Source organism: Mixophyes fleayi, chromosome 4 (genome assembly GCF_038048845.1).
Source record: "Mixophyes fleayi isolate aMixFle1 chromosome 4, aMixFle1.hap1, whole genome shotgun sequence".
Classification (NCBI taxonomy): domain Eukaryota; kingdom Metazoa; phylum Chordata; class Amphibia; order Anura; family Limnodynastidae; genus Mixophyes; species Mixophyes fleayi.
In genome coordinates, this window is record NC_134405.1 from 143856671 (window position 1) to 143871162 (window position 14492).

Sequence of the window (14492 nt, forward strand, 5' to 3'; positions counted from 1 at the left end):
ATTAAATATTGTATACATTTAGTGTACATCTATTACACTAGAACTATAAGTATAACATGAAGGCTTTCACGCAATGCTTTCTGGGAAAGTATTACAGTAAGTATCTCCAAAAGACTTCTGGAAAATGCCATCTATAAGTTCATTATCCTTTTGTTGATTCTTATTTAAAAGTTTTTTTTCCCAAGGAGCAAGGCTTGAATGTCTTCCTATCACTACACAAGGTTCCAGTAAGTCTACTGATAAAGCCCAAGCAGGTTAAAATTAATAGATTCATAATATCAGAAAATAATCTATATCAGTAAATGAACATCAATGTTCATTAAAATGAGCATAAATAAAACAGCAGTGAATAATGACTAATAATAAGCACAATAACCCTCAGTATACAAATACTGCTCACTAGCAAAACAAAGTGAAGTAACCTGATGTTGCAGGGTTCCAGGACACTTTATATTCAGTGGCTCCAGTGGTGGAACTCCAGGCCAGAGAGACAGAAGTACTGGTGTATCCGGTCACCTTGAAGTTAGACACATATCCGAGAGGTGCTGCACAATATAACAGTTCAATGTTATCCACAGGAATGCTAAGAACTAGTTAAGTTAACATCAGGGATATATTTATTTTTAGGCAAAACAAGTTATTTGCCTATAAAAAGAAGAAAATAATAGTCACTTACCTATTTATAGCCAATTCTATACAATACCACACATATATTTAAGGAGTACCACCAAGTAAATTCTTCTGAAGTAATTATAAAGACTGAGCACATGGTCTGCACCAGATTGTGTAATGTACACAATGCAGGTGGATGCATTTTCTCTCCCTCCATATGCAGGAAAAGACACACGTAAATAAGTATACTTACGCGTGTATATGTTGAGTCAGATACATCTCAGGATGCGTCCAGTACAGAAAACAGTAGTATTTGCACCAGATGTACAACAGGCGTACGAGTGAGTATACATATGCCTCAAGATAGCGTAGAGTGGCATGACAATGTTAGGAGTAAATGTTAAAGTCGCATTACCCTATTTGTACACAATATAATAATGTAGTAAAACAACATATACACACGACAGAAAAGTGTCTTGACGGTTATCAATAAATGCGAAAGTTGCATTTTCCATATAAAATGTAATGAAATACAAATGCAGTATTTTTTTCTGCAGTAGTCCAAATGGAAATGGCAAGTAATACTTGATATAATAATGCCATAATGCCAATAATTTAAGTACTACCAGCCAATTAGAAGCAGCTGATTGTCATCATCCTTATTTCATTTTGTCACAACAGCCCCCTAATTCCCGAGATACACCTGCTAAAAGACATATCTGTAGACGTGTCCAAGTCTGAATGTGTTTCACTTACATTATTTTGTCCTTATTGTGCAGAGACAATGCTTGCACTCTGCTGCCTGCCACCATTTCCAGGTGTATGGGGATGCAAGTCAATGATACATAAAAAATATATAAGAGATGCATGCTAAACTAACTAATAAATAATGATAATAATAAATAATAATAAAGGAGGCATCACATTTTGGTACCAACATTTGACTCATATGTCAGACATTCCCAAGCTTGCCTGAATCAGGCCTTAATGTTTCTCTCTCCCCAGACCAATTGGGAAACCATCTATAGTAATTTACAGAATTGCAGAAGATGTGCCTGTTCATTCTAAATTTTGTTGGTGCAATTGTGGTGCTGTGGATGACATTTTTCATGTGTTTTAGGCATGTCCTGTTATCCAGCCAATATGGTTAGAGGGCTCCAGTCTGGCTTGAAAGGTAGCTAAGGTATCATTAACCCCTTCCCCAATTGTCTTCCCCAATTGTCGCCCTCTTTCACTTATACCCTAACCAGCTTCCAAAACACCACAGGTATATATGGGGCATAACCTTATTGCCGCCAAAGCAGCAATCGCACAAATGTGGAAACACTCTTTCACCCCTATTATCCTATATTTAAATGGTTTGATTGGCATGAGTTTATTACAGACGGCAAAGGTTTTCTGCTCCTACGTCCGCCAGATTCTGTGGACCCTTTTCTTTCTAGCTTAACCAAATTGTATTAATACTCATTATTGTATCTTTTGCAGCGTTATCAGACCCGGCGCTCCCATTAGGCAAGGCTAGGCACTTTCCTAGAGCGTGAGGCTCTGGAGGGCGCCACAGAATGAAAATTACTTTAAAACTGTGCGGCAACTGCTGACCTTTCACGCCCGTCGCACAGCATTCAGATACATCCACGGAGAAAGGGGAAGAGGCTATTGCTCACCACCGCCGCCTCTCTGCTCTGTCTCCTCCCCTCCACTCACTGACTGTCGGGCTGTGACATCATCATCACGGCCCGACAGTGTCAGTGAGCGGAGAGGAGCAGACGGAGCAGAGAGGCGGCGGTGTTGAGGCAAGGTAAGGAAAGACGTGGGGAGGGGGGAGGAGGGAGGCGATTTTCAAAGTGTTCCTGCGGTGCGGGGGAGGGGGGCGCCGATTTTGACAAAGTGCCTAGGGTGCCATGGACCCTAGCACCGGCCCTGAGTGTTATTCATATTTATGTGATATTCTCTCTGATGTCAACACACAGCCTCTAGTATAGTCTGTATTTTCAGCTTCCCACTATGTGCGGACACTTTGTGGCGTCTTCTAAATAAAAGATAATAATAAATATGTGACCCCCCCTTAATTTTATTTATGTGTACCACTTCCCCTTTCCCATAAAATGTTTCAATATGAAAACCAATCATGTTAAAAAATGATATATGAACATATTCGTTCTCATTATTGGTGTGCATAAGCAGTATGGAAATTCATATTTTATGCAATAAAAAATTTGTGTGTATCCAACTCTAAAGAAGCTCAGTTAGTCTTGTAACCAACAAATTGCAAGGCAAACCTTACTGTTCTGCTGCTTACAGGATTATCTTACGATAGAGATGTATATTACATAAACAACTGAAACATCAGCACAATAAAAAGTAGACTGAATGTCTGGCTATTATGAACTATGTACGCTCTCTCTGCTATAAGCAGAATTTCTTCATGACACTTTCTATTAGACTGATAATAATTTGAGAAGTTTTCCTTTCAAAATGACATCATATGATCTGTTTTCAATATCTTATGATCTGTACTCTGCAGCAACTGTTTTTTTTATATATATATGCAATGTGGTCAGATGGCTATATATAAACATACAGGGAGAGAGGAAGAGAGAGACAGAGAGAAGGAGAGAGAGAGAAAAAAAAATAAAGTAATGAGAGAGATACACACATATGAGAGACTCAGAGAGAGAAGGAAGAAGATATCGAGAGAGAGAAGGAAGGACGTCGAGAGAGAGAAGGAGCTAGAGAGAGAGAGTGAGAAGGAGAAAGACAGAAAGAGAGAGAGAGAGAAAGGGAGGGAAACAGAGAGTGAAAAGGCTGGAGACAGAGAGAATAAGGGAGGGAGACAGAGAGAATAAGGGAGGGAGACAGAGAGAATAAGGGAGGGAGACAGAGAGAGAAAGGGAGGGAGGGAGACAGAGAGAGGGAGGGAAGCAGAGAGAGACTTTATCCCCGATAACACTATTCACTATTGTTTCAGCTGTGCCCTCTTCTACTTAGAATGTAAGCTCTCTAATGAGCAGGGTTGGTCTGCCATTTGTATACATGTCTGCGATTATTTTGTCTACCTTGTATGTCCCTGTTTTATGTATATGCTGTTTTCCCTACTGTACGGCACTGCGGTGCCTTACAAATCTACGATAACAATAATAATTATTATAGCTTTTTTTTTGCATTTTATGATTTTAACATAAAGTAGTGATGCTATCAGTCAAACTGGTATTGTCATTGTGCACTGACACTATAAGAACCTGGCAGAGGTGCTAGGTCTCACCTGGTGCCATATCTAGCACTCAGCTTTTGCAGCTATGAGTGTGACGATTATGTATTATTGTTATTTTCCCTTAATATTCAGGTATGACAATGTATATTGTATGTGACCTTGTAATGTAGTCTCAACGTGTGCTTTGCTAGATGACATGAGTTTGCACCTATGCAAGTGCTAATAATCTATTGAAATTAGCCAGACCAGAGAGAGATAGGCATATCTGAGGAGTTTGAAACCCCAAAGTTGTAAACCATCTAGCAGAACGAGCAGAGGTGAGAACTCAAGGTCCTGTGTACATTCCCGATCTCAGGACATCCCTAGCTCACTTCGAAAGCCCTGTGACATTTGGGAGATCAATCTGTCCTTACTGACAGCTAAACTCCAAAAGTGGGGGGTGAGAGCTATATGGAAAAAGGTTTAAAATCTTCTGCTTTAGACAATAACGTGTGCATTTTCATGAGGGGGTCTATCAAGATTTAAATGTCTCATATTTCTCAATTGTGTTCCCTCACAAACCAAGTCTTAACTAGTAAGTATTGACTCTGGTTTCATTTCCTATTTTATTTTCTGAGACTTACTTGTGCAATTCATTGTATGTCTTGTCATTAACTTTTTGTAACTAAGCCTTGGAAACATTTTTCAGATTAAATAAATGTAATCGTGTATATTTTATATTTTTTTCGGCAGTTACGAAGCCCAGGGAAGCTCATGCTACATGTGTATGTGATTTAAGTGTGAAACATTAATAAGTGGTTTTGGTAAACATAAGGATACCATAATAAATCCTTCATGGTGGCAGAAAAAGTGTATTCATAGCTGTGACGAAGGTGACGCCAGTCACGGCCAGCTGTTCAGATTGCTGTATCTGGGACAGGCTGGGCATTCTTGACAAACAGCCATAACAAACACTAGAAGCTCAATAGTGATAACGCAGCTACCTACTGTTGCAGTATTATGAAATGGAGTGGAGGTAATCATCAATGTTAAAGTTATAATTTATCCTAATACCCTAATAACATAAAGTAGTATTTTGCGCTTACATGGTAGTGAGTAATGTATCACTCTACAGTTAGTTATTACCACGTGGAATTTACTCAAAACTTACAACAGCATAAATATTAAATTGTGTAACATATTTATTTACATAAAATAAATAATTATACCTTACTAAAATCTTTTTTTAAAACATAAATCGTTTTCACAATTATAGTGAAACATTGGAAACATTGTGTTGCCACATATTTTTACATAATCAATTCTAAATAGCTTAATTTAAAAGCCATGTAAAGTGATAGTTAATTGTTTCCCTTTAAATAGAGAATAAGCCTTTTGAATCCCTTTACTGAAAAGTTATAAAGGTGTTTCTCTTTTCTGACCATAATTAAAAAATATAGGGTATAAAAATAAAATAATGACATATACTCCCTTAAAAGATTATAACTTATCATAATGATGTGAACAGTAAAATTCGACAAGTGTATTTGAAAGGTCAAATATACTTACATGTCCTGGCAGTTGTAGAGATGCCTGGTCCCACCGCAGAACCAAAGAGCACATATAATGAGATGACGTATTCTGTGTTATGTACCAGGCTTTTTAGTTCATAAGAAATAATTGTACTGTTTAGTGCAAGCTGACGGGGGCGGTCTCTGCCAAAAAACTCTTTGGGAGAAGAAAATAAAAGTAAAATGTGATGTATATAATAGAATAGGATGGAAGTAATAAGCAATTATGTTACTGGGTTTATTTATCCATCATAAATACAGTTGTTACATAAAATAAGAATAATAAATGTATTATAAAAAATATATAAAGAGGGACCTACTCCATAAAGTTGCTTTTGCAAGTGGAAAGCTTGGTTGGTTTCCGCATGGTTTATGAAAAAGAGTTTTGGACACACGTCATGTAAACTCTCTATATAGTCTGGGAGTGTGTAAACTAAAAATATGACTGGGTGGGGAGTGAACAGTGAATCACCTGTCTTTTTTTGCCCACCTCAAACATACAGCCTGCCTGAGAACAAATTCAATTTGACGTTATGACTAGACCCACATGCACTATATAGTGCTGACAGCCTACACTACTGAAGACAGTCACATGACCAAACAAACATAAACATGCATGAGTGTGTTTCTTTCGGACATCGCTTTGGGGCAGGAAAAATGTGCCTGCATCACGTGACTAAAGTAGTAATAGTAAAGAACACAAAAATATGTGTACAATCACTACTTAACATTCTTTACAGTGCATTTTTAATATTGAAAAAAGAGAAAGTACTTGGAAAAATACACCTAGAGGAAAAAAGAACAAACATGCAGTCATATTTGGAGGGTCACTTCCGAAGCGGGACCTGCAGCAAAAATGCCATTTTATATCATATCATATTTCATATTATGCATCAATTTTTGCACTATTACACCTGTTTAAATGGGAAAGTACATGGCTTTGCAAACCAAAATATTTTGGACTGTATTACAGCAAACGTTTACTCCTTATGCTGCGAGGAGCTGGGTAGACTAAGGCATTCCTTTCTAAATTACCACTAGGTTACTTATATCACATGTACATGTAAAATTTAAATTTATGTGGTAGGACAAAGTATTAAATGAGATTTGTATTGGTGGGGAGTATTCCCAGTTTACACATTCTTGGAAGAGGCTGAGATTAGGCCTCAGCTTATTCTTTCAATAGTGTAGGGTTTTCATCTGCTTTGCATTCTGCTTTCTACTCAATTCAGCTATGCAGTTCAGGTTTGTCTCCCTCCCCTGACTGCTAATTGTCACTTTATAAGCTCAACTGTCCTTCACTCGTTGTCAGTGATAGCATTATACACTAACGTCCTGGTTCCTGTATCTGTATCATATGTGATTCTCACCTTTCAGCAAGCAGTTCCTGACTCTCAGCAGTCTCCCGATTCCTGATACATAGCTGTGCAACCTATTGTTTCCTGGTTCCTGATACCTGAATTTGCAACTTACAGTTTCATTCTGCTGGTTATTCACAGTATAAACTGTTATATGCCTGCTTTTTCATAAAGGCTGTGTATATTCCTGCATTGCTACAAAGTTTTTGTTATATTCATGCATTGCCTTTTGGATGTGACTCAAGTCTGCACTACCTCAGAGTCTGTGTTTTCACCTGGCTTGTCTTGATTATGTTACGACTCTGCCTTTATTTTGTATGTGGCAGCAGTACTTCAAATCCACCAGAGGTGTTGCTGTTCTGCCCCTGAACTTTCCACCATGCCTGTAGGAGTTAATCTTCATTTCTGAATAGAACTGCACCTGTCTCACAGCGTCTAATACCTGCCTCCATCTGTGCTCTGGGCAGTTCATCGTTTTTACCTGGCTGCTGCTTGTCTCCTGTTAATCCCTGTTTCTGTTTTGCTTAGCTGTTGTTGACCTCCTGTTGTGACCCCTGCCTTATTCCTGGACCCTGCTTGTTTGCCTGTTGCCCTGACCTCAGCCTGATTAATGGACTATGCTTATTCGCTTGTGACCCTGACCTCTGCCTGGCTATTGGATTCTGCTTACCCTGATCTCTGCTTGGTCACTGGACTCCGTTTGTCTGCTTCCCTGGACAGCCTCATGCCACCTGGACTGGGGTAACTCATTATACTTGTCCCTGCTATTTAACTGTATCTGTCATTACTTGGAACCTGTTGCTCTGTGGACTTTCTTGCCATTGATCACACCTGTTCATATCTGTGGATTTGAGTTATACCTGTTTATACTGCTACCTGGAAATCTGCTTATCCCACAAACTGAATCCTTGTTTATGTATTTTGCCTGAATAAAGACATTTGGTTTATTATACCTCTGTTGCTGCTCCCTGAAATCGCTAGGAATCGTAACTAATATCCAGTGTTCTTGTATTCAGACTATCATTATATGCACTGAACTGCAATAAACTCCAATATGTTTTTCCTAACAAGTAGGAAGCTTTTTTTCACCAACCAGGCACAGTTTGTATGGGAATGCACAGTTGAAGGTGCAAGTCTACCAATGTTAAAAATGTCTTATCAAGTGCAAATGTAAAAACAGAAATTTGGGAAAATTCCAATATCACTTTTCTGTCTTGACAAAAGAAATAAATTAGGCTCCTGTGAGCAGAATTTTCGCAGTAAAATGGAAACATTGTAATTAAACAACCGGATGGCCCTAAGCAATTAAAGGAGGAATTTGATGTGTCTTTTTTTTTTACTCTTTGCAGACACTTCCCTTTTTAGCTGCTTCTCACCATTTGTGAGAATCACTGAGAAAACTGCTTCAATGAAAGGTTGGGAATGTTGTTTCACCAACCCTTAATCAGACAAATGCATTCCCTAACTGCCACCTGATAACACAGCTCCTCCTAATTAAGCCCACATACAGTATCCCATTGCAGAAACAAACTCCCTATCAAGCAAATACAGTCCCCATCATCGCAGTAACCCCAAATAACTCAACTCCTCCAAATGACATACATTTTGAGCCTCAAATTGCACAGAAAATCATTGATTGCTGAGCTCACCCAACCACACACATACAGCTCCCCTTAACTGTACACATAAAGCCATTTAAGACATGTCTGTGTGAGTGATTACAGGGTCTGTTTGTAGATTTGTATGTCTACAAACAGACCCTGTAATCACTTACACAGACACCGTTACGCAGGGCTCCCATAACACATTTGTCCCTTAATGTTCCATAACACACCAGTCCATTGATAAAAGCAGAGGTAGAACATGTATAGACAATGAGAGAGATGCAGTAAAATGTACAGAGAATACATTCTATATTTTCTTCCCATCAGCAGTCCCTGATTGGATGTAAAATCTCTTGTGTTTGTGTTTTAGGGAGAGAGTGCGAGGGAGGAAGGCAGGGGTGGAGGGAGAGAGGGAGACATAGAGGGAGAGAGACAGAGAGAGAGAGAGATTCAAATAAAATAAAATATACCTGGAGTTGGGCCCCATGCTAGCCTGTATCCCGTAGCACCAGGCACTGCATTCCATGAGATCAATGCTGTGCTGATCGTTACTGCACTTGCCTTCAGACTCTGCACCGAGCTTGAAGCCACTGCAAAAAGTCATTAGGTTCAGCAATTGGTGATAGAGAGAAGAATAAAGGCATGCACACTGGAAACTCACTACATGTGGCTTTTATTTAGTATTCTACATTAAAGTACACTAGTCATCAAAATAACAATGCAACTATTATTATTATGTGATGACTGATTGCTCCTAGTCCATCAGTTGTAATAATTGCTATAAATCACTATAAAGGAAAACATACACACCATTTGTAAGTTGTTACTAGGCCCTGCAACATACAACACAACACTATAGCCAAACACTAATTCTCAATGCTTGGTTTAACAAAAAATATCAACAGGGCATACGAGGGATACTCAGTTGCCTTGGTAATATTGTCCCAGAGTGGCAAAGGTTAGCATGCTTTGTAGATATGCATATGCATGAGCTGGCTATCTGGCACATGCTTTCAGTTCCATTTATCTGGAAAAAATATATGTTTTCTATAGACTACATTTATAAAAAAAAATGCTTTGTTCGTGGAATACTTTTTCAATGATTTTAATCTGTTACCCCTTTCCTGATAACAGAATAAATAATTGCTAAATAGGCTTCTCCATGCCAAGCCCTATTGCTTCCTTTGATAAGTGAACCCCTTAATCTAGTTTCACTGTTTCATTGCACTGGTCACATTAACAGCACCGGTAACAAGTTACATAGCTAAGAAACAAAAAGAAAACAAAATGTGAAGTAAATACTTTTTCTCTTAAAGGGATAATTAGGGTGATTGGCTATTAATACACTAACTGTTATTTCAATCCTTGGTGAGGGAGCTTTACACTATAAATAGGGCAGTCCAAATACAACATCACCCTTTGACACCAGTATTATATATTTTGCTGAAAATACATAAAGATGCTATACATCCACCCGGCGGACCGATAGTGGCTGATACCAAATCTGTTACAGCTAACCTATTTGAATTTATAGATTATCATTTACAGCCAATTGTTGTGAAAATAAGTCATATGTGAAGGACACAGGAGAGAGTTTATCTCTAAATTACAGGAAATTATATGGGAGGATCAGTACTTTATAATTACTGCTGATGTAAAATCCCTATATACGTGTATTAGACACAAGGACGGAATTAAAGCTGTAAAATATTTCGTTGATAAGGAAAATATGGAACCAGCTCTTAGTGACTTTTTAATTGAAGGCATTAAGTTTATTTTGACAAACAACTTTTTTCGTTTTTAAGAGCAGTATTATCTTCAGCAAGTTGGCATGGCAATGGGCACCAGGTTCGCCCCTAGTTATGGCAATTTATTTATGGCATGTTGGGAGGACTATCAAATTTGGGGCGAATGTGGTGGCCTGGATCTGATATATAGACGACGTCTTTTTTGATTGGAGAGATGACCGCCAGAGCCTTGATACATTCTGTGTCACTTTAAATCAAAATAACATCAATGTGGAATGTTCATATGATGTCAATAATTACTCCATTAAATTTTTGGATTTTACCATTTACATATCTGAAAATAAAATCTGCACAAAGACATATAAAAAACCCACTGATTGCAACTCATACATATGCTCCACTAGCGAACATCATGTAAGATGGTTGGAAAATGTCTGTCGGTCAGTTTCTCAGACTTAAAAGGAATTGTTCGAATAAAGAAACTTTAAAAGCATAAACTAATAGAGAAGAAAGATCAGTTTCTCCAGAAGGTTTATGAGGAAGCTGTTTTGGATAATGCTTTAGCGAATGTTTCATTAAAAGATAGGGATTCAATCCTTCAGAAACGTCCAAAAAACAGCTGGAGTTTCAGATCTAGCATTCATTACTCAATATAATTCAGATTATAAATCTTTAGATCAAATTATATGTAGACATTGACATCTTTTACAACAGGATCCTGTTCTAGGAGCGACAATATCGGATAGACCTAAATTTATTTACAAACATGCTCCCAATTTACGTGCTAAGTTGGAAAGAGGTGCACTGAAAAACCCCATTCGTACAGGTATTGTTTCTAAAGATTTTTTTAGATGTAGCCTTTGTGCGGGTTGTAGGGCCACCTTTTCTGGTCAACATTACCCACTTTGTTTTCCATGGTCGTCGCTATGAGTTTAAAACATTTCTAAGTTGCAACATGTCTAATGAGATATACTTACCTGAATGCAAGTGCGGACTCTATTATGTTGGATGCACATCTCGAACACTAAAAATTAGACTGGCGGAGCACGTCCGTAAAATTAAAAAAAGTTTTTAAATCATTCTGTTTCCTCCCACTTTAGGGAACACCATAATAGCTCAATTAGTGGTTTAAAAAAAATTAGCCATTGATAAAGTGTATAACAATTGGAGATGTAAAGATTCTTCAATTATTCTGGCCAAACAAGAAATGAAATGGATCTATGATTTTAATACCCTCTCTCCAGGGGGCCTTAATTTGGAGTTTGAACTTCTAGTAGACTCCTAATCTTTCATTTTGTTATTTTTTTTATATAGCGGTGTTCTCTTAATTTCTGGGGAGATATTTCCCTTTGATACATATTGCTACATTGTTATATTTCTCTACGTTGTGGTCAGTTTAGAAAATCTTTGATGCAATCTGTTTTTTGTAAGTTTGATTGGAATTTTATCCTGTTCTGTTTATGATTGCATAGCATACAGAAAACGTGATATATGGTAGAAGTTTAGATAGGTACATTAGTATACTTTATTACAGAGAAAGAAAAGACAGTGTGAGTTGAGGCACTCCGTGAATACTCATTAATATTTAACTTTTATTAGATTGATTAAAATGGACAAAATTGAGCGAAATAATTAAAAGGAGTAGTTAAAAGGTGTGAATAGTGATTAAAATGCAAAAAAAAATTTTTTGCAAAGTCTCACCTTAATCCTATTGTGTATATATGAAATAACAGGCTTAAATGGCACTAATTAACAGCTATGTAACACTTATATTTATAAGCAAGATAATGAAAATGGGCTAAATGTATTGTTATCCAAAACACCTATGATAATAATGGTGGTTAGGTAAGCTTATTCTAACTACAATGTCACCCGATCTTGGGCTAAGGATAAGCTAACATTAGTATCACAAATAAGCTTCTCCTATGGAGCTTGTGAAAGATATTCTTACAGCTTAAGAGTCTAGTGCAGACTCATAGCTTGGAAGTCTGAGAAAGACTCCTAGCGAGAGTCCCTCTCATACAGGAACTTGTAGCGCTAAATTGTGATAGATTTAGGCTGAAACATAGGAGGTTAATAAAGCTAAGTACAGGATTCGCGGGATTTTGTGAAGTTTCCCTACCTAAAATAAACTGGGAAGCGATCCTTAAGGTACATAGCATAGATTAAAGAAAGGTGAGACACAACGCCGACGCGCGTTTCGCTCACTGGCTTTTTCAAGGCCTTGAAAAAGCCAGTGAGCGAAACGCGCGTCGGCGTTGTGTCTCACCTTTCTTTAATCTATGCTATGTACCTTAAGGATCGCTTCCCAGTTTATTTTAGGTAGGGAAACTTCACAAAATCCCGCGAATCCTGTACTTAGCTTTATTAACCTCCTATGTTTCAGCCTAAATCTATCACAATTTAGCGCTACAAGTTCCTGTATGAGAGGGACTCTCGCTAGGAGTCTTTCTCAGACTTCCAAGCTATGAGTCTGCACTAGACTCTTAAGCTGTAAGAATATCTTTCACAAGCTCCATAGGAGAAGCTTATTTGTGATACTAATGTTAGCTTATCCTTAGCCCAAGATCGGGTGACATTGTAGTTAGAATAAGCTTACCTAACCACCATTATTATCATAGGTGTTTTGGATAACAATACATTTAGCCCATTTTCATTATCTTGCTTATAAATATAAGTGTTACATAGCTGTTAATTAGTGCCATTTAAGCCTGTTATTTCATATATACACAATAGGATTAAGGTGAGACTTTGCAAAAAAATTTTTTTTTTGCATTTTAATCACTATTCACACCTTTTAACTACTCCTTTTAATTATTTCGCTCAATTTTGTCCATTTTAATCAATCTAATAAAAGTTAAATATTAATGAGTATTCACGGAGTGCCTCAACTCACACTGTCTTTTCTTTCTCTGTAATAAACTAAATATATCAGTGTCTGGGTGCACCCCCCGGCTTGAATTTTTCTTCCCGGGCTAATTAGGACTTATCATAATTTATGCTCGCAATACATTACCTTGTGCGGTTTTTCCATCTCAGTTCTATATACATTAGTATACTTTACCAGATTTACCACCCAATATTTTCCTTTTATGTATAGATCTATTACATTCATAATTTTGTTTATTATTATTTGTTTAATTTTTTATGGTATTACTGTTTATGTGAATATTTTAAACTTGTGTTTTTCTGTTTTACATACTAACTCATTGATATTCAGGAAGTTGTTTCCTATTGGATCAAGTCTGTTTTAAATATTTTCCTACATATTCCCCTGCATCGCCTTGATAAAGATTACTTCTGTCGAAACACGTTGGTGTGCAGCAGGGGACTATCCGAGTGGAGACTGTTTATCATTAAATTCCTGTTTGGAGTTAGTCGATACCCACGTCTACATCCTTGGCTAAGACTGTTTGTTGTTTAGACTGTCTCCATTTACCTTTTTCATCTGGTACACAGGATATTGTGATTATACCATTTCCACTCTTTGTACTTTATATGATCGCTTTAATTAAAGAGTTTTTGTTTTATTGTAACTGTGTTACACTATATATATTTTTATATCCTATGTGCTTCTGTGGAATCATTGCCATCTCTGGGTACCGCCTCATTCAGAGTGTGTGGGTTATGAAATCCGTGTTTACAATCACAACATGGGAGAGATGCACCAGCTGCTGTTTCCGGGCTTCATTGTGATGAGAGTCTAGGATTTCTGACTGCTATTTCGGAGACTGACATGCGATGCTCTCTGGATTTTCTGGTATGAAGGATATTGTTATAATTGGATTATTATTTTAATTTTTACATGCTTTTGTTGTGTGTGTTTCACTCAGTTATCTACTGTATATATTCTATATATTCTTTCCCTTTTTTTATTATATACGGCTACCCATGTCTCTGAGTTTTGTGGAACCCTATACTTGGGCTGGGTCATTGGGCCATGCGCATTTTTTTCCTTTAAAATGTTCCTAATAGGCTGCTGAGCCAAGTCTTACCTGCCGCGTAAAATTTGCCAGCCCCTGACTACAGTGACTGTAGTCTTACGCTGTGATTAGTTCTGCAATTATGCCACCTGAGATTATTACCTCTCCTGATGGAAAGAAAGGCCATGGCAACACCATCATAATTATTATTATTAGTATTATTATTAGTATTATTATTATTAGTAACAATAATAATTATATAGCGCCTGCACTTAAGTCAGTAAAACAAATGAAAATAAAAAATAGAAGCTTGTAAACAACATAAAATGATGAATTACAAACTAATACACGCACAAACACATTAAATAACACTGACATTAACCCAAAGCTGTAATTTAATGCTGTTTAACCCATTAATGACACTATCTGGTACAATTGAACTACTGGATATTAAATATATTCGTGTCCCTCCTAGTAATCCAAGAG

The 14492-nt window shown here is 37.3% G+C and overlaps 2 protein-coding genes across 2 annotated transcripts in view; both read right to left on the minus strand.

The window, feature by feature from the left end:
- The window catches only part of UCN3 (urocortin 3), a 460199-nt gene that overhangs the window by 411794 nt on the left and 33913 nt on the right, over positions 1–14492 (minus strand). The gene's annotated exons all lie outside the window — the stretch shown is intronic.
- LOC142150757 (collagen alpha-1(VII) chain-like) overlaps positions 1–14492 on the minus strand; it is a 47669-nt gene that overhangs the window by 16385 nt on the left and 16792 nt on the right. Inside the window, exon 12 of the mRNA XM_075205952.1 lies at positions 423–545. Coding sequence (XP_075062053.1) covers positions 423–545 — 123 coding nt within the window. The remainder of the gene's footprint in view (positions 1–422; positions 546–14492) is intronic.